Source organism: Lontra canadensis, unplaced genomic scaffold (assembly GCF_010015895.1).
Source record: "Lontra canadensis isolate GAN:19392208 unplaced genomic scaffold, GSC_riverotter_1.0 scaffold59, whole genome shotgun sequence".
Taxonomy (NCBI): domain Eukaryota; kingdom Metazoa; phylum Chordata; class Mammalia; order Carnivora; family Mustelidae; genus Lontra; species Lontra canadensis.
Genome location: NW_022631053.1, coordinates 10054181 through 10081871, shown reverse-complemented (window position 1 = coordinate 10081871; position 27691 = coordinate 10054181). Strand labels below are relative to the sequence as shown.

The 27691-nt window shown below is 37.4% G+C and overlaps 1 protein-coding gene across 4 annotated transcripts; it reads left to right on the top strand.

Annotated features, from left to right (window-relative positions):
* Positions 1-163: 163 nt before the first annotated feature.
* Positions 164-27691, top strand: IRAK4 (interleukin 1 receptor associated kinase 4). 4 transcript variants are annotated; one of them, XM_032876982.1, is made up of 12 exons: positions 164-269; positions 8286-8455; positions 10983-11128; positions 11974-12156; positions 13080-13240; positions 14349-14413; positions 17328-17442; positions 17865-17974; positions 22247-22430; positions 23951-24013; positions 27331-27489; positions 27609-27691. In XM_032876982.1, the coding sequence occupies exons 2-12, from the start codon at positions 8295-8297 to the stop codon at positions 27642-27644; spliced, it is 1383 nt and encodes a 460-aa protein (XP_032732873.1). In that variant the 5' UTR covers positions 164-269; positions 8286-8294; the 3' UTR covers positions 27645-27691. The 4 variants fall into 4 exon arrangements, with proteins under 4 accessions (XP_032732873.1, XP_032732874.1, XP_032732875.1 ...); XM_032876983.1 differs by lacking the exon at positions 164-269 and adding an exon at positions 1277-1295; XM_032876984.1 differs by lacking the exons at positions 164-269; positions 10983-11128 and having other exon boundaries at positions 8366-8455.

Sequence of the window (27691 nt, the reverse complement as noted above, 5' to 3'; positions counted from 1 at the left end):
CCTAAATTACTTGGTCTCCGACAGCGGCGTATTTAAAGGGGCAGGCTCCCACTTAAAGAAGAGCTTTACGCGAGACCTGGCATTTCTCCCGCTGCAGAGCCGCCTGGCGGCGTACAGAGGAGGTACGGGGCGGGGACTGGGGCGGGGACTGGGGCGGGGACTAACATTTTGGGCCCACCCCGTCCCGGTGCTGTTGCAAGCCGGGGTTCTTCCGCAGCCGGCTGAGCGGGGCGGTGCCCCGGCCGCCCTGGCGCCCCGCTACTGGGCAGGTAAGGAATTCCCGCCATGCGTGTCTGCTTCACAGATCGTCCGCGGTCTGCGCTCCGGTCTCCATCCCTGTGTCCCAGAGTTGTTGAAGGACGGTTTCGGAAGAAAAACCGCCTTCTGTCTTCAAAATGAGAAAAGTTAGAGAGGAAGTAGGGTGTGTGGGCCCACTTTGCTCCAGGGTGGGTTGGGTGGGTTCCCGAGGATCAGTTCATCCGACTTGAGGAGGAAGCCGGGGCTTGGAGAGGCGGCTCCAAGTCCTTGTGTGGCTCAGTCCCACCTCGCGTCAGGTTTCGCAACTCCGAGGCGGTGTGTTGCGGGAACCGGTTTACGAAATGAATTTCTTTTCCTGAGAACCAGGAAGTAAGGCCAGCTCTGGGCAGAGATGCAAGTCGCGTGGAAGGCGTTCTGGGCCTCCGCAAGATTCCGCCTAGCTTGTCACTCTGGCTTCCACGTTCCAGGAAATTAGAAAGTGGAGAGGGGTGTAAGGATCAACAAGTACATTGTCAGATGGGGAAAGTATTACCCGACTGCCTGGAGCAGGAGAGAAAACTGAGGGATAAAAAGAGACCCTGAGAAAGGGAGAGACCATTTGGGAACCAGAGCTCTATTACCGCCCGAAAAACCTGTCTGCCCAAGGAGCCCTAAGAGGAGAGAATATTCAGGTCTTCCTTTTACCTATCTGGGGGTATTCCTGGAAAGGATCTGTCAGAAAGTTCCTATTTCTTTTATGCTCTCATGCTGAACGTGCATTTGAAGTTTGCTTTCTACCTCTACCTCTCCAGGGCAAGCTCCTGATCTTGCTGGCCAGACCTGCTCCATCCACAGCCTTCTCCATCCAGGTACATGTCGAGAAGTGTTCAGGCCAGAAACCTTGGCGCATCCTCCTCACCCTTCATTTCTGCACATGGTATTCTATTTGCTCTTCTTGGGAAACTGTCCAGCATCCTGGGACTGCCCCCTTCCCTGCGACCACTCTGGTCCAAGCCGCCAGCGCCTCCCGCCTGGATCGTTGGTGTCCTCTGCTATTGGTCTCTTCCTGTTTCTCTGCTTAGTCTAGTTCCTTTACTCCCAGCAGCAGCCCCGGTGTCTTTTTTAGTCCTGAGTATAGAGCATCTCTCTCCTATTCTCGAAGCCTCCACCGTCTTCTCACTCAGAGGATACACAAAATTAATACAAAAGCTATAAAGCTTTAGGAGACCTGGTGCCTTACCGGTCTCATCTAATCTGCCACTTTCCTGCTCCTTCATCCCCAGAATTATTGTCTCCCTGCTGTTCTCAGTGAGCCCACTTAAAGACCTTTATATTTTTAGTATTCCTTTTACCGAAAACTTCTCCCACAGATATCCCAGTGTCTGACTTTCCCAGTTCTTGAGACCCTTAATCACAGGGAACTTTCACACTGAGGCTTTCTCTGACTACCCTGTTTTAGAGTGAAACTCCTCTTGTTTATTTTTGTCCACTCCATTTGGCACCATCTAGCGTAGTATAGACTTTATTTGCTTATTGCCCATCTTCATCTATTAGAATATAAGTTCCATGAGTTCGGTTATTTTTTCCTTATTTTCCTAATGTTTTGTCTCCAGGAACTTGAATCAATATCCAGCACAAAGTAGACACTCAGTAAATATTTGATTTATTTCAATATTCAATATTTCAGAATATTGAAAAACAATGTTTTTATGTTTTTAATACATCCAAACATTATATGTATTTTTAATATATCCAAAGCAAGGGCACCTGGGTGGCTCAGTCATTAAGCATATGCCTTCCGCTCAGGTCCTGATCCCAGGGTCCCGGGGATCCCAGAGCCCCACATTGGGCTCCCTGCTCCACTGGAAGCCTTCTTCTCCCTCTCCCATTCCCTCTGCTTGTGTTCCCTCTCACACTGTGTCTCTCTCTGTCAAATAAATAAAATCTTAAAATATATATATTCCAAAGCATTTCAAATTACTTAGAGTGAATTAAATCCATGCTTGAGAATTATGTATTATTTTTAATATACAGCATACCAACACATATCCTAGTTTGAAAAGGGCAGCCCTATGTAATTTAATAGGTCCAAAAGTGTCACCAGCTTTTGCCCATAATGCTGGTACTGAGTTGTCCAGAAATAAAGACTAATGGTTATCTAGCATATTTCACTTAAGAAAGCATGGGAGTGCATAGTGTATTTTAGGGAGGTTATAAATATATTAAAAATGCTGTGCTTAATAAAATAAGACTGCTGCTACCTGAAAAGCTTAACTATATTCTCAGACCTCTTATTTCTGCTCTGTCAGTAGCCCCTCACCACTATTATATCTTCTGAAAACTGAGCTTTCATACAAATCTTTACATTTCTTTTCTTTAAAAAAAAAAATGTTATATAAGAATAACTCTGCCATAAAATAATTATTCCAACATTTTTTAAAATCACCTAATAAGTGATAGGCGCTTTGCATTTGTTGGTTTAAAATCTTACAGCAAGTCTTAGGTATTATCATCTCTGTTTTACAGATTAAAAAAACAAGATCTAAGGAAATTCAGTTATTTAGTCTGGTCATAATTGGTTTGTGGAAGAGCTTCATTAGAACCCAGACCCATGCAACTTCTTCCTCCCCTCTATACTCTCTTCCTCTGATCAGAGTGCTAATGAATCAGTCTTAAAACTTCATTAATTCATTTGACAAAAATCTTTTATTTCCCATTTGGGGCACAGTACTTTGTCTTTTTGAGAACATCCATATGAGTAAGAAGTATTGATTTCCACAAGGAAACATTTGTTTTAGTATATTTCTCAATTATCATCTTATCTTTGTTCTTGTCTGAGTTGTCTTCTTTGAAAATATGAATGGTCACCATGAGAATTAATGGTGTGAGAAAAGTCATGAAGATATTTATTTATTTATTTGTAAGCAATATATCTTTTTCTCCTTGTATTAATCCTAAGCACACTAATTTTTTAAATTTTATTTAATTTTATTTTATTTTCAGTGTCCTGAAGTTCATTGTTTATGCACCACACCCAGTGCTCCATGCAATACGTGCCCTTTATAATACCCACCACCAAGCTCACCCCTCCACTGTCCCCCTCCAAAACCCTCAGTTCGTTTCTCAGAGTCCACAGTCTCTCATGATTTGTCTCCCCCTCCAATTTCTCCCAACTCACTTCTCTTCTCCATCTCCCAGTGTCTTGAATGCTTTGAAAGAAGTGATACTTTTTCATTTTTTCTCTACAGTAGCTTTTTTTTTTATTGAAAATGCAGAAAGCAAGTGAAAACAAAACTCTCCTAAAAGTCACCATGAAGAGATAATCACAGTTAATGTTTTAGTGCATATTCTTCCAAATATGTGTGTGGTGATATATGAATGTGTGTTTAAAGTAAAATTTTAAATTCTGAGATTTAGAACTTAAAGACATATATAGAGAGAGGAGTTGTCAGAGGCTTTCCTTTTTTTTTTTTTTTTTTTTTTTTGGTAGCCCTATGCCGTCACCTCTGCTAGAAATCTGTATATAGGAAAGGTACTGAATTTATTTCTGGTCCTAAGACAGACTTTTTATTCTCAATTTCCTGTAATTTAGTTCTAGCCTTTAGGATTACCAAGCAGTCCTCCTTCTACTAGTTTTGTCAATCACATTGTACTTGTTAAAATGGAGAGAAATCTGAGTAAATAAAGAAAAATAATGTGAACGGAGCCACTGCAAAGTCTATAGGCAGATATAATTTCTTAATTTAAAAAAAAAAAAGTCTTTCTCTCACTCAACACAATATTTTAAGTAGTTGCTAAAGCCCAATTTGATTGGGTCTCTGCTTAGGAGAACACACCATCTAAAAGAGAAGGCAGGGGCGCCTGGGTGGCTCAGTGGGTTAAAGTCTCTGCCTGCAGCTCAGGTCATGATCCCAGGGTCCTCGGATCCAGCCCCGCATCGGGCTCTCTGCTAGGCAGGGAGCCTGCTTCCCCCTCTATCTCTGCCTGCCTCTCTGCCTACTTGTGATCTTTGTCTGTGTCAAATAAATAAATAAAATCTTTAAAAAAAAAATAAAAGAGAAGGCAGACACATAAACAATAAAGTATGTTAACTGTTATCCTAGAAGAATGACTGGTGACAGTTTGGAGCAAAAGATATGACTCTCAGGGAAAGCCAACAGTACCTTTTGCATTGAGCTTGAAGAAATCATAGGCATTTGCCCAGTGACCCTCCAGGTGATAGGGCAGTTCTTTTACCTAGCACTAGGTGACCTCACCTCCTGCTTCACCAAGAAAATAACGCTGTGTGGGAGTTCTCCCTCTCCCTTCAAATATGTCTGTATCCAAACCCCTCTTAATAGATTTGGAAGAAAAATTTTCCTTCAGTTCAAGGCTGACGTCTTGACATATACTCTGTTCACTATCCCTTTTGTGTCCTCAACCAAGTTTAACTCTTAAAAACAAATCCTAAACCAGGAGTTTTAAGGGCATGGTTGGGGTCCCCAAGTCACTTTCAAGAGATTCATAGAGTCAAAATCACTTACGGGTAAAAGATTCATTCAGAGTACAGTGGATTTTAATGAAACGAAGTTCATTGATACGGTTTCAGATTTCACATTGCAGCTGTTAGGAAATTCTCTTTTATCAAGTTTCACTATAGTGTCAAAGAGAAGTATCTACTACTTTGTGAAAAAAGTATTAAAATTCCGTTTCCAAAATCCAAATCCAAAATCTATGGATTTTCTTCATATGTGTCAACCAAATCAGTATAATGCAGCAGAGTAAATGCAAAAACAGATATGAGAATCCAGCTATCTTCTATTAAGCTGAATATTAAAAAAGAGATTAGCAAAACTATAAAATAATGTCACTCTTCTTTTTATTTTGGAGAATGTAGTTATTTTTATCAAAATATATATGCTAACAGGTAGTATATTCCTTTTTTTAAATTTTTTTTTGAGTATTTTATTTATTTATTTGTCAGAGAGAGTGAGAGGGCGAGCACAGGCAGACAGAGTGGCAGGCAGAGGCAGAGGTAGAAGCAGGCTCCCTGCCGAGCAAGAAGCCCAATGTGGGACTCGATCCCAGGACGCTGGGATCATGACCTGAGCTGAAGGCAGCCACTTAACCAACTGAGCCACCCAGGCGTCCCTATATTCCTTATTTTTAATCAGTTAGTGAATAACTAATTTTTAAATTTTTCAGTGTCAATTTCTAATAAGGTAATTATTTGTAGATATAACCAACATAAACAAAAGCTCTTTGGCTTCTATAGAAATTTTTGATAGTGTAAAGGTTATCGAGACCAAATTTGAGAACTGATGCCTTCCCTCTCCTTCCCTTCAAAGCCATATTTCTTAGAAAATGCATTTTTACCATTCACTCACTGAGTCATTAAAACTTTTCTTAAGCCACCCACTTTCCAAATCTAACACACTCAGTGTTTATTGGACCTCTCTGGGTCTTATATACCAACCTATCACCCTTTCTAGAAATCTCTGATATGCTATTGTCCTAGTTTTCTCCTTACCTCCATGGTTCATAAGTACTTTTTTTCTTTTTTTAAGATTTATTTATTTTTTGGGGCACCTGGGTGGCTCAGTGGGTTAAACCTCTGCCGTCAGCTCAGATCATGATCTCAGGGTCCTGGGATCGAGTCCCACATTGGGCTCTCTGCTCAGCAGGGAGCCTCCTTCCCCCTCTCTCTGCCTGCCTCTCTGCCTACTTGTGATCTCTCTGTCTCTCTCTGTTAAATAAATAAATAAAATATATTTTTTAAAAGGTTTATTTATTTATTTATTTATTTGACAGACAGAGATCAAACTCCTTGCCTGGGCCTAATCAATGTTCTTGGTGCTATTCCTACTGCCTGGAATTTCCTTTTAGGTTGATCCTCATTCCTTTTCACTCATCCTTCCAATCTCTCTCCCCACCCAGATCTGTCTTGGTATGTTTCCTTCAGACTGCCTAGGCTCCATGCTTACTGGGCCTCCACACCCTGCACACACCACTTGGAACATTTATCACTCACTGTAATTATTCATATCCTCTGCTGGACTGAGAAGCTTGAAAATAAAGATTTTTTTCTCCCTTCTGTAGCTCCCATCACTTAGTACAGAGCCTGACATACATTGAACATATGAATAAATGAAAGGAAATGTCTTGTTTTTGTATAGAAAAGAGAGTGACTTGCACAGTGCATTGAGTTATAAAACTAGGGACCTATGGAATGAATTTTGGAGTCAGATATGAGTTCAAGTCCAACTCTCATTTACTGTATTTGTGAAGTAAAGATGTTAAAATTGCCTTCATCAATTTAAGGACTAAAGTGAAATAAATGAATCAACTAGCATGGTACTCGACAACAAATTCATTCATTCTTAACTCTTACCAGTAATATGTACAAGTCGCTTATCAGTAGTTACCTATTAACAAATGAAATGGAGTAATGGAGCTTGCAGTCTAAAGGGGGAAGCAGATAATAAACAAGCAAATAAATACATGATTACATTACATTGTGCAGTGGTGAAAGATAATTGGGTTGAAGGCAGATAGACCTACTTAGATGTGGTGGTCAAAGAAGGCCAAAGAGAAGAGAATACAAATATGGAAGCCTACAATACAGAGTGACATTTTGGTTTTTTTACTCTTTTATAGCTTCTGAATTTTGTACCACATAAATATATCCTTTACTCCAAAGATTAATTATGTTACATTTTAAAGATAAAAGTACAGAGGGAATAAGAAGAATAATTGACAGAAGAATATCTGAATCCCTGTCTTGATTAATTAGACAAAAGGTTGCCACTTGATGAGAATGAGAAGCATGGAGGTCAAATAAAACCACATGGAGAGAGGTAAAGGCATGAAATAGTCACTAAGGACAATGAGCAAAGGCAACAGGATTCACAGCAGTGTTGAAGGCTGCATGAAAAGAGGGTCTCCATAAATTTGCGTTCATACCATTCTGCTCAGCTATCTAATTCTCTATACCTATATTCAGCAGTGCCTGTGTACAAGTAGAATTGTGAAATGTATCCCTGGCTGTCACTCTCCAGGGTGGAGTGGCAAAAGAAATAGGGGACTGAGGAAATAAAGGTGTTCTCTAGAGTGTAGTTAAGGTGGTAAACCACAGGGTTTGGCTTAGTAGGGAATGAATTATTATCAGACAGTTTTGTTGAACTCAAAGTGATAAGAAAAGTTAGTTATTTACCATATCTTTTAGTTATTTCATTGTTTTACTTCTACCAAAGAGTGTTGGCAAATGTTTAAATAAATACTGATTGAGAAAAATATTTTTAATTGAAAAATAAATATTTTATGAATAGAATTGATTCCTGAATATCATCTGAATTTTCAGGAATTTTCTGAAAAAGTGAATTTTTCACTTCTTTGTATAAATTGCACTTCAGAAATGTCAGAAAAATAATTCTTCAATTTGTCATGGATAATTATAGAGAAAAAAACTAAGACCAGACGACAATTAGACAAATAAACCACAATTTTTTTAAAAGATTTTTTTTTTATTTATTTATTTGACAGACATAGATCACAGGTAGGCAGAGAGGCAGGCAGAGAGAGAGGAAGGGAAGCAGACTCCCCGCGGAGCAGAGAGCCTGACGTGGGGCTCGATCCCAGGACCCTAAGACCATGACCCAAGCTGAAGGCAGAGGCTTAACCCACTGAGCCACCCAGGTGCCCCAATATACCATAATTTTAATTTCTTCTTAGAATATCAATTAGTTGGGGTGCCTGGGTGGCTCAGTGGGTTAAAGCCTCTGCCTTCGGCTTGGGTCATGGTCTCAGGGTCCTGGGATCGAGCCCCACGTCGGGCTCCCTGCTCCGCAGGGAGCCTGCTCCCCTGCTCTTCCACCACCTGCCTCTCAGCCTACTTGTGATCTCTGTCAAAAAAAAAAAAAAAATCAATTAGTTGACTTTGGAGTGTTCCTTTATTATGGTGTAATCAGTTGCCGACATTTCACATATTGTAGCAAAATGTGATTTATAAGCTTACAGATGTCATCCCTAAAACTACCATAAAATTTTAATGAGAATTTTCCGTATTTTAGGAATAGAAGATGAACAAACCCATAACATCTTCAACATATGTGCGCTGCCTCAATCTTGGACTAATTAGGAAGCTGTCAGATTTTATTGATCCTCAAGAAGGATGGAAGAAGTTAGCGGTAGCTATTAAAAAACCATCTGGTGATGATAGATACAATCAGTTTCACATAAGGTAACGTATAAAATTCTCTTCCTTTTTAAATTCTTACATCACAATCTGGAATGACTAATAGATATAAATATCATCTAATGTTGCAATTCAGAAAATAAAACTCTATCAAGGGGAAAATAATGCTAATAAGTAACCTCTTTTTTTCCATTTTTGCAATTTTTGGTTCTTTCTCCATTATGTCAGCTAGGCTAGTGTTGTGATCTTGAAAATAAGTTTTTGGGTTAGAATCAAGATTCCCACTTTTACTCTAGTTTTCTGTTTAGCAAGCTGAGAAATTTTCCTCAGGCTCACACTTGTCACATCCAGATTGAACATAAGGGTATTATAAGAATCTCTAGTAAAAATCTAAGTGTGTAAATTTCTACTTCCCTTGACAGTGTACTTCAAATTGACGTTTTAAAGTTGCTTGTAAATATACACATCTGTGAATGGAAGTCTCAGGTCTTAGTGACGATTTTACAACACTGTCTTCAGACGATCTCATTCTTCATCTCTGTTTATCTCTGCTTGATTTACTATAAAATGTGTGTACAGGTTTTATTTTTGTCAGTGATTTCAACCCAAATTTTAGCCCCAAATCTGTGTTTGGATGTAAGAAGAAAAGACATTATTTTGTGATTTTCAGCATTAACCTGATAAAGATCCCAAAGCCTTAACTCCCATCTTAGTCCTTCCAGGAAACATTTCCTCATATGAAGGATAAACATCTTAAATTACTTGAAAGAAATTTAGATTTTGGAATGCCTGGGTGGCTCAGTCCATTAAGCATCTGCCTTTGACTTGGGTCACGATCCCAGGGTTCTGGGATCAAGTCCCATAATCAGCTTCTTGCTCAGCGGGGAGCCTGCTTTTCCCTCAGCCTGCTACTCCCCCTGCTTGTGTTCTCTCTCCCTCTCTCTGTCTGACAAATAAATAAATAAAATCTTAAAAAGAGGCAGATTAAGTTGAAAGCAACTTTCAAAGATAATTTATTGATACTGCTATTAAAAACTTTTGGAGAATAGTGGAGGCAATGGTGGTGAGGAGAAAAAGCTCTTCTCTACAGAATAATGGTGGCAAATAATTATTGAAAGATTTATAAAAAGTTACCAGTTTACAATCGCCCATGCAAGACTCATCAGCGTTGCTAATACCACAAGATAAAAAGTTGTTGATGAACAAGATATGCACAGGATTTCAAAGCATTATCCACAGGTTACTTATGAATTATGAAGGGTAAAGGTACTTTTATAAAGAAAAAGATCTGAAGTACACCTCCTTAACCAAGTAATCAAAGTTTGGGTCATTGATAATGGCACAGACTGCATTATGTGGGTCTGGTACGGTACAGTGGGACGAACACGTCACCTAGGTAGTGTTCTTACCAAACTTTTTTTTTTTTTTAAGATTTTTTATTTATATATTTGACAGAGAGAGAGAGAGAAAGGGGTCACAAGCAGGCAGAGAGGCAGACAAAGAGAGAGAGAGGGGGAAGCAGGCTCCCCGCTGAGCAGAGAGACCAATTCGGGGCTCGATCCCAGGATCCTGGGATCATGACCCGAGCCAAAGGCAGAGGCTTAACCCACTGAGCCACCCAGGCGCCCCACTTACCAAACATTTTTAACCTGAATTTAATCATGAGAAAGTAGCCAGACAAGTCTAGACTATGAGACATTCTACAGGGTGTTTAGCTTACTGTAACATGTATGCATGCACACACACACACATACACACGGGGAGAGGGAGAAGGCAAGAATACAAGCGTGGCAAAGTGTTATCCACTGGCCAGTTGGTGTATCTAGGTGAAAGGGAAACCGTTTTTCATGGTATTATTCTTACAACTTTTCTGTAAGTTTGAAATTTTGCAACATAAAAAATTTGGAGGCAAAGCAGAAAAAATTGTTTTTTTTAAATGTTACTTTTCAAATGAATTTTTGAAGAAGAATGAAAAACTAATCTGTTTTTCCTTAATGTAATTGAAATATAGTAAGGATCAAAGGAATAATTCTCCAAGTTTATGCATAGTATTCTGTTTCATTAAGGAGAATGATTTATTAAAAAAATCCTATGGCCAGCAGAGTCATAAAACAGGTAGGGAAGTAATACGGCTCAGTAGGTTGAAAACACACCCTTATGTCAGGCGAGAGAGCTGAATTTGGATCTCAGTTTAAAAACAGTGTTTTGGCTGTATGACTATGGGCTGGTTACTTGACCTCTCCACACCTTCCTTTCTTATTAATAAATGAGTGTTGTATCCATAGTATCTTTGAGAATTAAATGAGTTCATGTGAGTGCATCCTGTGGCCCCCTGAGCAGACACTCAGTAAGTATTCAGTGGATGTTAACTTACAGTATCATCACCTTCAGCATCTTTTTCCTTTCTGCCTGTCTTCCCGGTTCTCTGTAATTCTTGCTGGTTTTCATGCTGCCCCTTTCCTTTAATGCTGTAGGAGGTACTGTGGGCGAGGCGGGAGCACGGGGGAATAATTCCTATTTTCAGTGAAGTCTATTGCATACTAATTTTGGGTTTTTGTCACTTGCTTTTAAGGAGATTTGAAGCATTACTTCAAACTGGAAAAAGCCCCACTTGTGAATTACTGTTTGACTGGGGCACCACAAATTGCACAGTTGGTGATCTTGTGGATCTTTTGATTCAAAATGAGTTTTTTGCCGCAGCGAGTCTTTTGCTACCAGGTAAACGGAGTGTGAGTAGGGCATCAACAACTAGGGTGGAAAGGCAAGTGGCAGAAATAGAACATGTCTCCCTACTCTTGCTTTTTTCTCCTGGTAGATGAGCCTTACATTTGAGACTGCTTTTCATTCTTTCCACGCTCCCTAACTCATACAAGCACCTTAGACATAAGGCACTGCGGACTTGCGACTAAGGAGATAGACGCTTCATGATTCAGTCTGAGCCCACCATTCAAGTCAGGGAGTTTTGTGCCAGTAGGAAGTTTAGAAGGACGGAAATTAGTTTTTTGGGTTTTTGTGGGTTTTTTTGTGTTTTGTGAGGGTGTTTTATTTTGGGGGTTGGTTTTGTTTTTGTTTTTGTTTTTTTTAGCTCTTTCTTTTTTTCATCCTCAACCTCTACTCCAATGGGATCTGTGACCATGATTTCCCTACATTGTATTCTGTTGGGTCACTGTCTAGATGCCTTCCTCATAACCTTATTTTTTCCCTTTGATGCCATTTACTCAAGCAGTTCTCACTATTTTGTGTGTAGATTCCTGGCTGTATTCCAGACCTCATTATCAGAATTCTTGACTTGCGTTAAGGCCAATGTTTTTAAACAAACACTTCAGTGCTTCTGATGTAGGTGGCCCATAGATTTTTTTGAAAACACCACCTTACCCTTTCTACTCGTCTTTATCCAAAACTTACAAATTCTTACTAGGTAGCTTCTTGTGTGTGCTGTGAGAAAAGGAGGTTTAAATCTGTGGAAATGGGAATGACATCAAATGAACTGAATTCCTAGTTTAACTTTTTCATAAACACTTTTTCTTATGGAAGGACAACATGTATCTTACTTCATTTGGCAGATGCTGTTCCCAAAACAGTTAATACACTACCTTCTAATGAAGCTGTAACGGTTCAGCAGAAACAGTTGCCTCTCTATGGCAAAGACAGGACATTTGTGTTACCTGTGCAGAATCTTGAACAAAATTCTATGCCACCTGACTCCTCAAGTCCAGAAAATCCAAGTTTAGAAGGTAGTGATACACGTAAGTAACATTTGCAGTGCTTTCTGCTAGTGGGTTTGTCATTAAAACCACCGTTGCTTTGAAATAAATCTCTCCTTTTTTGTGTGCACACTGGCCATAGCTTTTTTTTTTTAAGATGTTATTTATTTATTTGAGAGAGAGCACACAAGCCGTGGGAGGGGCAGAGAGGAAGAAGCAGGCTCCCTGCTAAGCAAGGAACCGACATGGGGCTTGATCCCAGGACTCTGGGATCATGGCCTGAGCTGAAGGTAGACACTTAAATGACTGAGCCACCCAGTTACCCTGGCCATAGCTCTTCTGGGGTTTTTCTTTTTTCTCTCCTGACTTACTAAGCACCGTCATCATTGTATTAGTCAGTGTGTTATCAGTGAGTACAGACAATAGGATATACAAACAACCGCAGAAGTATGACAAGTTGTGTAAATATTTACATAACTTGAAAAGGTCATTTTAGGGGACCTGGATGGCTCAGTTGGTTAAGCGTCTGCCTTTGGCTCAGGTTAAGAGCGCAGAGTCCTAGGATGGAGTCCTGCATCAGGCTCCCTGCTTAGCAGGGAGTCTGCTTCTCTCTCTGCCTGCCACTCCCCCTGCTTGTGCTTTCTCTCTCTCTCTCTGTCAAATAAATAAATAAAATCTTTAAAAAAAAAAAAAAGAAGGAAAGAAAGAAAGAAAGACAGAATGGGTCATTTTATAAAGAAAATAAGTGACTAGAGTTTTGGGTGGAGGATCACCAGGCAGAATTTTCAAGATGAAGCTTAAATTTTTATTTTTAAAAGATAGCTGTACTCTCTCCTATCATGCCTAATCCAAAGTTGTAAATATTTGCATATATATGAAATAATCAAGTTGAAAAAATATTAAGGTTATTAAAACCAATATCTTTTTTATCAAAGTAGTTTTTCCTTATTTTATTGACATTATAGGTTTTCACAGTTTTTCATTTTATGAATTGAAGAATGTCACAAATAACTTTGATGAGAGACCCATTTCTCTCGGTGGCAACAAGATGGGAGAGGGAGGATTTGGAGTTGTATATAAAGGCTACGTGAACAACAAAACTGTAGCAGTGAAGAAACTTGCAGCGGTAAGTTATATGTTTAGGGGTAAAAAGAATTAAAGGAAAAGTTGCTTCCTGGTGTGCTATATTGTAAGTTTTAAATTAATCTTTGGGAAATATATTATTTCAGTGCATGTTTTCTTTAAACATCATTCTAAGTTGGTAGTTCCTAACACTTAAAAATTTTTTGAAAGCTATGGATCCTGTCCCTACAGAAATGTAGTTATGGGCATACACATATGAGTACACATGTAATTCCAGAAGATTCACAAAATGAAGTTAAGAAGCCCTGTTCTACATAGTGCTTCATGCATAATCAAGATGAAAATGGGAAGATACTAAGAAAATTTTGTAAAAACAACTTTCTTATGTTACTTTTCTCATTTAAAAATAAGCTTAAAAAATATAATAAAAAAGATTAAGGGCGCCTGGGTGGCTCAGTGGGTTAAGCCTCTGTCTACAGCTCAGGTCATGATCTCAGGGTCCTGGGATCGAGTCCCGCATCGGGCTCTCTGCTCAGCAGGGAGCCTGCTTCCTCCTCTCTCTCTCTCTCTGCCTGCCTCTCTGCCTACTTGTGATCTCTCTCTGTCAAATAAATAAATAAAATCTTTAAAAAAAAAAAAAGATTAAAAAAAATTCTTGTCTAAGTCCTTCATTCCCATTTCTCCTAGACTGTTCACCGTGTACTTGATTTGTTATATTATAACTCTGTTATTATATTCTAGAAATATCCATATAATATACATTTATATGATGAAGATAGTCACCTGTTGTCATATATGTTACAAATATTTTGTAGATTTTATTTGTCTTTTTCCCTTCAAATTTGTTTATGTTTTCTGTTACAACAAATGTTTTCTTCAGAGTGCGTCTCATATTATTTCATTTTGTTTCTATATTAACTCAGTGAGGTTTTTATGGTTATATGGTTTATAAGGTTTTTTTCCTTCCACTAACTAGCCATGGGACTTTGAACAAATCATTTATATTTCTAGTTCTCAGTTATTCTGTAAAATGGGGAGAATAATGCCTTACATTTTAAAGAAAGCAAGATCAGCCAAGCCATCTTTTGCACCTCCTTTTAGCTTTAAGAGCTTTGAGGTTATTGTATTGTATTATATATTTTATTTTTCAGATGGTTGACATTAGTACTGAAGAACTGAGGCAGCAGTTTGATCAAGAAATAAAAGTTATGGCAAAGTAAGTTAATTTGACAACGTAGTAGAGTGGAAAAGAGCAGCTCAAGGAGTAGGAGACCTGGTTTCTCACCCAGAGTGTGCCATGAACTAGTGATATTTCCAGATATGTAGAATTAAACTAAAGGGTTTAGATGAGAGGAATTGAAGGAATTTTGATTCTACAAGTCTGTGACTACATATATTCACATGCCTGGAGCTTAAATCGCACTTGTTACTTTACATCAGAGCAAAGTTCCAAAGGATTTCAACTATCTTCCATTATCATCTTTGTGGCTCCCAAAATTCATGAGAAATAAGTTACAGAGGTACAAAAAAATAAAATACAGAATTATTGGCCCTTAGATATGTTAGCAACCCTAAACCAGGGAAAACTTGTATGCCAGTGTCCTTAGAAGACATGGATCCGGTGCACTTGACAGTTATTGGGTATCAGGAAGAGTGAGAGAAACAAATCAGGATTCTATTCTGATAATTGTAGTGCAGTGTATTTTATGTGTCTGGTCTCATTTAATTTCATAACAGTTATTATAACCTCCCCTACCTTTTTTTTTTTTTCCATGAGATTTAGATACATTATGTAACTTGCCCAAGGCCACATAGCCAGTAAAAAATCAGTTCTATCCAGACCTGTATCCTATCCCTACAGAAATGTAGTTACGGACATACACATATGATGCCAGAGCCTGAGCTTTTTTCTTTTTCGTTTTCTTAAATTTATTTTTTTAAACTCCTGAAATGTAATTGACATACAATGTTAATATTAGTTTCAGGTATAACATGCCAACTCAGCAGTTCTATGCATTACTCAGTGCTCACCACAATACAATACGTATAGTCCCCATCTGTCACCTTACAACATTATTGATATGAATCCTGATGAAATTTACCAGTTTTACACTCAATTGCACCCACTGCTATAAATTATGAATTGTGATTGCTTAACCTCAAGACAGAAATAATAGACTGGAATTCAGTCATAGTAAAAATAATGCACACTGATTAAAAAAAAGAAAAGCCTCTTTCTTTGGGGATTTTTTCCCCCGTCACTCTGCAATCCTAAAAGTAATTTGTTCAAAGTAGAGAAATAATAAAAAGTGTCTCTTAAATATATCACTCAGAGTGAGCCATGGCTAATATTTTGAGGTACTTGCTTCATGATGTGTGTGTAGCTTTTTTCCCATATCATTAAAAATAATTTTAAAACATTTTGTTAGTCTATTAGTTTTAATTTACAGTATTGTATATTAATTATTCAGCATATATGATTATATTTTACTAAACCAGTACCCTCCTAGCTTTGTTTCTAATTTTCAACATTACAAATTAAAGTTCCTTTAAATCTCCTTGTATCTAAATCTTTAAATGCAACTCTGCTTATTTTATCAGGTAGAATGCTAGAAGAATCACTGGTTCAGAACGCATGAACTTCTTAAAAACTTTCCAAGTACATGTCCAAATGGCCTTATAAATAAATTATGGTAATTTACAAGCCTATCAGCAATGTATTACAATTTGAATTTCACTGCTACTTTACCACCATTGAATATTCTTACTGTTTCTTAATAAGTACCAATTTCTGGATCTTACCAGCAGAATGACCCCAGCCAAGTTTCTTAACTATTAGTTTTCTCATCTATAAAATGGGATAATAATAGTGTCTACTTCATTAAGTTATTGTGAGGATTAAATAAAACAGAGCAGGTAAATCACTTACCACAGTGCCTTCTATGTAGTGCAAACTCAGGAAATGTTACCTATTCGTTTTTAAAATGTGCCATTTAAAAAAAATAATAAAATAAAATGTGCCAGTTTGATGGAAAATAGAGTACTTATTTGTTTTAATTTGTACTTCTTAAAATATTTATGAGGATAGACTGATTTCAAATTAAAGTCTGATTTGAAATCATGAAATCCCAGAATTTTAGATGATTTTATATCAACAAAGTATATCAATACTCAAAGTGAGTAAGCACTTGGATGGAATGCATATCATGTTTGAAGTATATTTCTAGGCTCTCATCTATTTGCTCGTTCAATTCTCACAGCATCCATGTTACATCGTAGGGGTTATTATCCACATTTGGTGAAGTTGCTGAGGCTCAGCGAGATGTTAACTTGTTAAGTGTTAATTTGGCCTATAAGTCAAATATCCGGGGGGGGGGGGGCGGGGAGCGGCAGAGCTGAACTTTAAACTTAGACTTTGCCCAGTTTTCTTTCTACCCTACCACAGATACCTAAGGTTTTGTTATAGTTCAGCTCTCTTTAGTTTTATTCCTTTCAAGTAGATAAAACTCAAATTAGGTTATAAATAATAAGATATCATTAAAGATCAACTATGTACAAATTAGATGTAGTTAGAGATCAGATGTCTATAAATCAGTGCTTTGGATATGTTAGAAAATTCTTGAAAGGGTTGTCATAGCAGTTTCAACAGACTTCTTGAAATCTTTCCTGTAAAACTATCATTGAAAATTGTACTACACAAAGGTAATTATCAGGCCAATCCTTAACCAAACTATCACAAGTTTCAAAGCTCTAAATTATTGAGCTTTTACTATAAAATAGAAATAGGAGGTGCCTGGCTGGCTCAGTTGCTCTCAGAAGAGCATTTGATTCTTGACCTCAGGGTTGTGAGTTCAAGCCCCATGCTGGGAGTAGAGATTACTTAAATAAATAAAATAGAAAAAGGATTTTCTTCTAATGTTGATCAGTATTGACAAAGAACTACAGAAAATTGTAAATGGTTACAATAAACTAATAAACATGTTACAAACATATGTATCATAATATATATAGCATATCATTATTTTCCTGTGCTTTTTTTCTGTTAAAGCTCTAAATTGAATAACCTCCAACCAACAGCTGAATATATGTATGTGTCATAATAATTTTGAGTGGCAAATTATTTGTCGTAGGTGTCAACATGAGAACTTAGTAGAACTGCTTGGTTTCTCAAATGATGGAGATGACCTCTGCTTAGTCTATGTTTATATGCCCAATGGCTCGTTGCTAGACAGGCTGTCTTGCTTGGTAAGATATTTGTTCATCAGATTGTTTGGCTTTCTGTTTATGTATTGGAATACTAATATTCACCTTGTGACAAGATTATTTAAACCACATTAATCTTAATATTTTTCCTGCTCTTTGAAAATTATATGGTTGATAGATAAACAACTGGGATTGCTATTCTGTAAGGTGATAATCTTAAATACAAAATTACCAGTCAAGACAAATCTTTGGAGGTGCTCCTATATATTTTTATTGCCAAATAAGAAATGCTGACTCTGACTTGATCTTACTTAGAGATTATTTTTGGATAATTTTTTAAAAATTACAATCCAAAATTCTTGGTGATATAATATCGTTTTCAGTAGTTGCTTGGAAAAATGTTCTGTTATATATTTTCTATAGATTTTTTATCCTTTTTTTTAATGGGTTGGTTACTTCATAAGGATGATACTCCACCACTCCCTTGGCATATGAGATGCAAGATTGCTCAAGATGCAGCTAATGGCATCAACTTTTTACATGAAAACCATCATATTCATAGAGACATTAAAAGGTAAATGCTACTCTAAAAAATGTTTTTGGAAAACCGTCTTCGTAGAATAACTTGCTCTCACTCTTCCTATTCAAATTTCATATGCATTTCTTAACTTACAGTACTCCTTGAAAGCTCTTCTCATTAAAACATCTATAATCTCCTTTACTCGAAACCCACATAGCTATTTTTAGTACTCATCCTACATGATCTTTTTTTAAATAGCATGACATTTTGTTTCTCTTGACTACTTTTGCCTTGTCAAAATTATTTTCTGGATCACCACTGTTTTCTGAATCACTGTCATCCTTCATGGGTGCATTTCAATTTTCTTTCTTCTTGCATAAATAGCCAATATTAATTAAGCACCTACTATGTGCTAGGCACTGTAGATAATATAGTTAGCAAAAGTAGCACTTGTAGTGTTTGACATCAATCAAATGATCACTAATAATAGAAAATTAATAAGGAGTATATAGTGTTTAATGTACAGTATTAGCATAAACAAGAGTTCTCTGAGGAAGTGATATTTTAGCAGAGATCCAAAGAATGAGTAGGAAATAAGTCGGTACAATTTGAGGGTAACTACAGAAGGTAGGGAGAAAGCATTCTAGACAGAAGGGACTGCATTTTTAAGACCAGTATTGAGAGGGAACATGAAAGCATAGATAAATTTTTGGAAGTGAAATGAATACAGTATAACTGAAATGCAGAAATTAAAGGAATAATTGATATAAAATAAAATTATAGAAGTCAGCCTGGAGCTAAACCTGTAGGATTTAATAGACTAAGGACTTTAGTTTTATTATAAATGTAATAATCAGATGTCACTGAAAAATTACAAGTAGAGATGTGGCATCGTGTTTAAGTTTGGAGAAGATCCCTTTGACTTGAATGTAGAGAACAGTTTGTAGGAAGGGTTGGTTAGGAGGCTATTACAGAAGTTGTGGTGGTAGTAGTTCATTATCAAAAGAAGTGAACAGATTTGAGAGATTAAGATGGCAGGACTGGGTGCTGGGTGTCCCAGTCGGTTAAGCAACTACCTTCGGCTCAAGTCATGATCCCTGGATCCTGGGATAAAGCCCCAAGCAGGGAGCCTGCTTCTTCCTCTCCTTCTGCCCCTCCCCCCACTCATGTCCTCTCTCACTTGCTCAGCTCACTGTCTTTTGCTCTCACTCTCTCTCAAATAAATTTTTAAAAATCTTGAAAAAAAAATAAGATGGGAGGACGTGCTGATATCTCGGCTGCAGAAGGATCAGAAAGAGGGACATGTCAGGAATGACTCCTGGATTTCTAGCTTCCTGAATTGCATTCTGGGATGATTGTGGCATGATTCACTTACATAGAAAGCACTGGAAGAGGACTAGGTTGACAGTTGAGAATGTGAAATCTCTTTTGTACATGTTGTGCTTAAGATTCTTTTAAGATATGGAAGTGGAGGGGCGCCTGGGTGGCTCAGTGGGTTAGGCCTCTGCCTTCAGCTTGAGTCGTGATCTCAGGGTCCTGGGATCGAGCCCCACGTCAGGCTCTCTGCTCAACGGGGGGCCTGCTTTCCCCTCTCTCTGCCTGCCTCCCTGCCTACTTGTGATCTCTCTCTCTGTCAAATAAATAAATAAAATTTATAGAAGTAGAAATGTTAGTGTCATATACAGATATGGAGCTGAAAAAGTCCGAGCTGAAGATATAAATTTGTGCATTACATATAGTTGATAACTGAAGACCTATTATATGATTGTAGTCTCTTAAGGAGAGATAGAGATTAGGAAAAGTCCCAAGATTTAGTTCTAAGGAACTTTCAGACTTAATGGCCAAATAGAAGAGAATGATTTCAAAAAGGAATCTAAGAAAGTAGGCACAGAAAGGTCAGATGAGAACCTGGAGAGTGTGGTATCTGTGAAAATGAGGAAAAAGAGTATTTCCCAAAACAGACTAGTCAAATAAATGTCAGTTGCTTTTTAGAGGTCAGGGTGAAGACTGAAAAATCACCATTTGGTGAGTGCTCTGAAGAGCATCCCTATCTTTACAGAGCCCTACTTCTGCACAGAAACTGGTCAGAATTCAGGATGTATTTGAGGAGAGAGTGGGAGCTAGAGCACCGAAATGTGAGTGTAGACAAGTCTTTTATGATATTTAGATAGTGAAGGGTGATTGCTGGAAATAATGTGTCATTCAGGAAACTTTTTTTAAGATGGCAGAGACTAAAGCATGTTTTTATGCCTATGGGAAAAGGGAGATGATAAAATAGAAGAGAGAAGTAAAATAATTTATGGAGTGAGGTTCTTGAGAACATAGGAAGGAATCCAAGTAAAGGGATCAGCCATAGATGAGAGGACAGCACAGTCTCTCATCCCTTACATATTGGCGTATTTCCTCCTGTTCTCACCTCCTGTCTCTTCTGTTCCCACAAAGTGTTCTTGCTGACACTATATTGACTTCACCTGCTATCTATGTGTGGGTGACATCAAATCTGTATCATCAGTCTCCGATCCTATATTTTAAGTATCTCCAGACCAAAAACACCTTGCCTCTGTGTCCCACAGAAGCCTCTAAGTTAACATATCAGAAATAAAATTCATTTTCTCTTCTAAACCGAAGTCTTCTTCCCATATTCCCTTCCTGGTCAAATGAAGTCACTATTCCTCCTGTCTCCCAAGCTAAGGACTTTCTCATTCCCTGCATCATACTCATTACAAAGTTCATTGAATGTCAGTTCCTTTTTTTCTTCCACTGTTCTCTCTTTATCCAGACTCTCACTGTCTCTCATTTGCTTTAATACAAGCTTTCCTGGTCAGCCTTTACCTAGTCTGTTCCACTTCTCAACTATTCACTACGATACCACCAGATTATGTTTTTTTAAAAAAATCAAGTCTAGGGGCACCTGGGCGGCTCAGTGGGTTAAGCATCTGCCTTCAGCTCAGGCCATGATCCCAGGGTTGTAGGATTGACCCCCAAGTCTCGCTCAGTGGGCAGTCTTCCTTCTCTCTCTTCCTCTGCCCCTTCCCTGCTGGTGCATGCTCTCTCTCTCACACTCCCTCAAATAAATAAATAAAAATCTTCAAAAAAAAAAAAAAATCAAGTCAAATAGCACCAATTCCTTACTATGAAAACTTCTGCTGGCATCCTGCTCTCACAGGATCAAGTTCATATTCTCTCCATGTTTTTTTGGCACCAGTTTCTTTCTTTCTTTCTTTTTTAAGGTTTTATTTCACAAGTAGTCAGAGAGGGAGGCAGAGAGAGAGGGGGAAGCAGGTTCTTCGCTGAGCGGAGAGCCCAATGCGGGACTCAATCCCAGGACCCTGAGATCATGACCTGAGCCAAAGGTAGAGGCTTAACCCACTGAGCCACCCAGGGACCCCTCATTGGTACCAGTTTCTTGAAATTGATCATATGTTTTTATGTTTTCATCACTCTGCACATGTTGCTTTATTTGCCTGAAATGGCTTTTTTCTCCTCATTTAACCCTCACCTTCTAACAATTCTTCAAGACTAAGCACACTGTTCACCCTCTCCTCAGAATTTTCTCCAGTTCTTACAGGCATGTGGTTGTTCCCTCAGCATTTTGTACCTAATATCACCATTATGGAGTATTTATTGGATTTTAAAAAATTACTTATGTACCTTTTTCATAGACAAGATTTGAAAATCCCTCCTCCATGCAAGACTGAGCTTAAATACTATTATACATAGTGATTCCTTGATAAAAATTTTATTGAATGCAACTATGCATGTATGAGCAAATGCTTGTAATGAATAAATGAAGACCTTTTAACCATGTTCTTTCCTCTTTGAAAGATTTCAGATAGTACCAAAATAAATAAATAAATAAATAAATAACACCTGAAACTAATATAACTGCATGTTAGCTGTACTGGAATTAAAATTAAAAACTTAAAAAGAAGAATAAAGAAATGAATAATTGAGACACTTTGGTTGGAAAAATGTTTTTAAGTGAGTTGAGAAATATTAGGAAAGGAATAAGAATGGTGCTTTAGGAGACCAAGGGAAATTTTCCCTGTGATAAATTACTTTGAAATAATGAAAATATCTCTCACTGATGTGGACAGTTTTATTTCATTTTTATTCTCCTAAAATTTTTCCTCAAGAAACAAAAAGGGAAAGAAAAAGATCTTTTCTTTCTTTAATCTGAAACCTAGATTTATTTATATGAATTTCAGGTTTTTATGATATGTATTATAAAATGGTATAGTCTGTAACTATGTACATATGTTCTGTATGTATATAAATATGAACTGTTTGACTTGCTTGAAAAGAAAAATATTTTTTTCTTTTCAGTGCAAATATCTTACTAGATAAAGACTTCACAGCCAAAATATCTGACTTTGGGCTTGCACGGGCTTCTGAGAAGTTTTCCCAGACAGTCATGACTAGCAGAATTGTGGGAACAACAGCTTATATGGCACCTGAGGCTCTACGAGGAGAAATAACACCCAAATCTGACATCTATAGCTTTGGTGTGGTGAGTTTCACATATGTATTTAGTAAAAATAATCATTTTGGCTATAACTGTGAAATTGAAATAGAATATTTTGGAATACCTGTCTTGCTTAGCTTTCTTATATAAATGCGTGTGTTGTTTATTTTAACCCTTAGTTAAATGATAAAGTTATAAAAGCTTCTCCAAATCTGTGGAACTTTTTAAAATGGATTTCTGAAGTAACTACAAGAAATGACTTTTTTACTACACTATCCTCATGAATTAGTATGAAGCTTACATAAAATTAGTGCATAAAACAGAGATGCCTGGGTGGCTCAGTTGCTTAAGCATCTGCCTTTGGCTCAGGTCATAATACGAGGGTCTCAGGATCGAGTCCTGCATCAGGCTCCCTGCTCACGGGATCCTGTTTCTCTGTCTGCCATTCCCCCTGCTTGTGCACATGCTCTCTCTCTCTCTGACAAATAAATAAAAATCTTTAAAAAAAAATTAGTGCATAAAACAAACCATGTCATACAGCATAACTTTTAATGTCATATTTTTTAAATGAAATATTTTTTTAAAGATTTATTTATTTATTTGACAGACAGAGATCGCAAGTAGGCAGAGAGAGAGGAGGAAGCAGGCTCTCCACTGAGCAGAGGGCCTGATGCGGGGCTCGATCCCAGGACCCTGGAATCATGACCCAAGCCGAAGGCAGAGGCTTTAACCCACTGAGCGTCCAGGCATCCCTAAATGAAATATTTTTTAAAAGACATTCACTTTGACATTTTCTGATATACTGGTCTGTTCCGAATAACTTTTAAGATGGAGTGAGTGGGAGTGGTTGGAGAAATCAAGTTCTACTTCATCTTATTTTGTGTATATGTTTCCTATATGTAAATTTAACTTCACAGCACTGTGAAGGTAAGGCACAGAATTGTAGGATATGCCTAAAATTTAGAAAATAATATATTCTAAAACCCAGAGAAAATTATTTTTGTGAAGAGTCCCCTACAAGACAGGAGAAAGAATGTCCAGAACACATATTGAATGGAGCTGATTATTTAATAAGTTGCTAATAGAAAAGTACTGCTTGTGGGGATTGGTGGAACCCAAGATTTCTGTGGAGGAGTGGTGGTGAGAAAAGACCAACTCATGTCCTTTTTGCTTTTTCTTTTTCTTTTTTAATATATTTTATTTATTTGAGAGAGAGAGAGAATGAATGGAAGGAAAGGGCAAAGGGAGAGAGAGAGGCTCTCAAGCAGACTCCCCACTGAGCAAGGAGCCCAGTGCGGGGCTCCATCTCAGGACACCGAGGTCATGATCAGAACTGAAACCAAGAGTTGAACACTTAATGGACTGAGCTACCCAGGTGTCCAGTCCTTCCTGCTTTAATGCCTAAAAGGCATAATGCAATGTATGGAAATGATTAATCAGATTTCATAATAAAGATCCATATTCTTCAATTTATGTTAATTTAAAACAGAAACCAAAAAAAGATCCATATTCTTTTCAAATGTTGTCTTGAGTGTTACAGTAATGGACTTTTTTTGTCTTCATAGGTTTTATTAGAAATAATAACTGGACTTCCAGCTGTAGATGAACACCGTGAACCTCAGTTATTGGTAACTGAAAGATTTATTATTTTTTCCAGCCCTTTTCTCTTTGCATTTATAATCTAATTTATATGGGTAAATTTGGAATCTAGCAATGTCTTTTTCTATTGGCAATCTTTTCATTGACAATTATAAAGTGGCATATGGAAAGAGCATCACATATTTCTAATCTCAGCTCTGCCACGAAGTATTTGTGAAGCTTGGAAAAGTCACATATATTCTATGTTCTGGGTAAAACCGGAATAGAACTATACGACTTTTTTAGGTCTTCTACAGTATATTTTTATTTTGTTTACTTTCAGGGTGATTACTAACAGCTGTTTCAGCTCAGAGAGGAAAAACAAAATGGCTTCCATTCAGATTTGTACCAGAATGGAATTGCTAGTAGAATTTTCTACCCATTTCCCTAATGGGATTTTATTTATAAAGTTATGATAGAAAAAATTTCCTGTGTATTTTATTAGGCACTCATTGGCAATTATATAAATAGACTAACTGAATGCTAAAACTATAAGAAAATTATGCCTTACTTTTTTTTTTTTCCTATATAGTAAATTTTAAGAACCTGGAGGGTCTTTTTATAAAAATAAAAACTACAGAAATCTTTTATAATGTAAAGATTTCAGAAATATTTACTGTCATGAATAAGTTTTTCTTAAAACTAGTATAATAACTATGCTGACTTTATTCTAATTTATGTATTCTAATGAGGCAAACCAGTAAGACAAATTCAGATAATATATGTATAACAGATTATTCCCCTAGAATGGAGATTAGAAAGTCAAAGGGTGTGGTATTTTTGCTCAAGGGATTGGTGCCATTTTTCACTTTAAGAAAAGCAATAAGTATGATATCTATATATTATAATATTGTTACTGGTGTCCCTTTCTAAAAAATACATTATAAAACCTTCCATTGGGGCGCCTGGGTGGCTTAGTCAGTTAAGTGTCTACCTTTGGCTCAGGTCATGATTGCAGGTTTCTGGGATCGAGCCACACATTGGGCTCCCTTCTCAGAGGGGATCCTGCTTCTCCCACTCTCTCTGCCTACTGCTCCCCCTGCTCATGCTCTTTCTGTCTCACTCTCTGAAAGAAGGAAATAAATAATCTTAAAACAAAACAAAACAAAAAACCTTCCATGGTTCCCTGGATATGCATTAATGCAGTATTACTTGTTATATAACATTCCACATTGAAGTATATTTATAGAACATAATATTATTGTGAAAGTTATTATTTGCATAATATCTGGATTTTTTTACAGTAGTACATAGTGGTACTTTGTCCTCATCAATAAATAAAATTATCTGTCCTACGCCTGGGTGGCTCAGTTGGTTAAGCGGCTGCCTTCGGCTCGGGTCACGATCCCAGTGTCTTGGGATCGAGTCCTGCATCGGGCTCCTTGCTCCGCAGGGAGTCTGCTTCTCCCTCTGCCACTCTTTCTGCCTATGCTCACTCTCTCTCTCTGACAAATAAATAAATAAAATCTTTAAAAAAATTTAAAATTATCTGTTCCATTGGGTGTTGGGCATCAAGACAGAAGCCTGGGCTGCAGATAGAGTTTTGGAGCCATTAGTGTCAGGCATAGGTAAAGCTTTGGATGTAGATTGGATTATACAGAGAAAGTGTGTGCATTAAAAATACAGGAGGACAGAGGGAAAGAAAAAGAACTCTGTTTTTTCCTACCTTGTAATTTTTTATATTTTTAAGCAAATCCACCTGTCTAAAGGTCTAAATCCTTTTTCCTGAGACTTGTTCCACTTTTAAAATGTTATACAAACGTCAAACCTGTGGTTTGAGTAAGTATGAAATCCAGAAAAACACAGAATCCATCTCAGTCATAAGTTTTACACATGACCACATAATAGTGAAAAATCATAAAACCTCAGGGATGACTATACTCTTTCACTTGTTCTTAATGTGTGAAAGCAGTATGACTATAAACTAAGAAGATGTTATCACAAGTATAACCAAAAGGGAGTGATCCTCAAAGAAGCTTTGTATCACTAGATTCTGCCATCACTCAAATGCTTTCAAAATACATTTGGAAGAGTTTCTGGAGAGTTTATAATTGACCTCATATCAATAGTCTTTTTCATGATATTAGTTTCCAAGGGTTGCTGTAAAAAAAAAATTAACACAAACTGGGACTTAAAGGGACTGACATGTATTCTTTCATAGTTCTGGAAGTAAAAAGTCTGAAATCAAGGTGTTGTCAAGGTCCATCCATATTCCCTCTAGAGGGTCTGGGGGAGACTCTTGCCTCTTCCAGCCTCTAGTGGCTGCTGGATTCCTTGACTTGAGGCCACTTCACTCCAATTTCTGCCTCTCTGGTCACGATATCTTTCCTGTGTCTGTCTTCTTCTCGTTCTGTCTCTTAGATGCTAGTCATTGAATTTAGGGCCCATCTGGGTAATTTCAGATGACTTTATCTCAAAATGCTTAACTTAATTATATCTGCAATGATCTTTTCTCCAAGTAAAGTCATATTCATAGATTTTGGGGATTAGGACTTGGACATATTGATTTCGGGGCCACTGCTCAACCAACTACATCATCCTTATCCTCATCTTCATCCCACCACATAATCCTTGCCTCTCTCCCTATATATTACTTTTTTATCATGTCCCTGTCCCCTTTTTCCTTCTGTCTTTTTCACTTCGATTCAATAATTTGAGTACCTATAGAGAAGTTTGCCTATGCAGGAGTCTGGGTCCAGAAATTGGAATTGCTTTATCAGGAGCACATTAGGAAGCAAATCACCCTAAAAACAAAAAATAAAAAATTTTAAAAGGGGAGCAAATCACCCTGAGCCCCTAGTAAATGTTGCTATTGGGAATATGAGAGCCCTTAGCTCAGCAACATAAATACAAAAATTAGAAGGCAGATGGCCTTAGTATCTAAAAGGTGTGTGTGTGTGTATGTATCTATGTATTAATATATGTATAAATAAACAAGTAAATAGGGTTTCTCCTGTATGTCTTTAACTCTTAGTAAGTTTATAAAAATAGGTAGTAAAATGAGTACATGTTATTAGGAAGTAGATTAAATAATTCCATTTATATTCTGATTTCTTTGACTTTTATTTGAAACTCCTGATGAAGTTTTAACATTTGTTTTGGGATGCTTGGGTGGCTCAGTCAGTTAAGTCAGGTCAGGTCATGATCCCGGGGTCCTGGAATCGAGTCCTGTGTCAGGCTCCTCACTCAGCGGGGAGCCTGCTTCTCCCTCTGCCTCAGCCTGCTGTTCCCTCTGCTTGTTCTCTGTCTCTCTCTCTTTCTGAAAAATAAATAAAATAAAATCTTTTTAAAAAATTGTGTTTTAAAGCTAGATATTAAAGAAGAAATTGAAGATGAAGAAAAGACAATTGAGGACTATGTTGATACAAAGATGAATGACACTGATCCCGCTTCCATTGAAGCTATGTACTATGTTGCTAGTCAATGCTTGCATGAAAAGAAAAATAAGAGACCAGACATTAAGAAGGTATTATTTTTTATATTTATTTAAAAAGTGAAGGAGGTAGGGTTCATCTTTTTTTTCTAAGTTTCCATTGCAAACCAACTATTTAATACAGTTTTTTTTTCTGTCTTTCTTTTTGAAAGGTTCAACAGCTGCTGCAAGACATGACAGCTTCTTAAAATTTTACTGGAATAGACTCTTGGGTTTTGGGGTTTTTTTTTTTTTT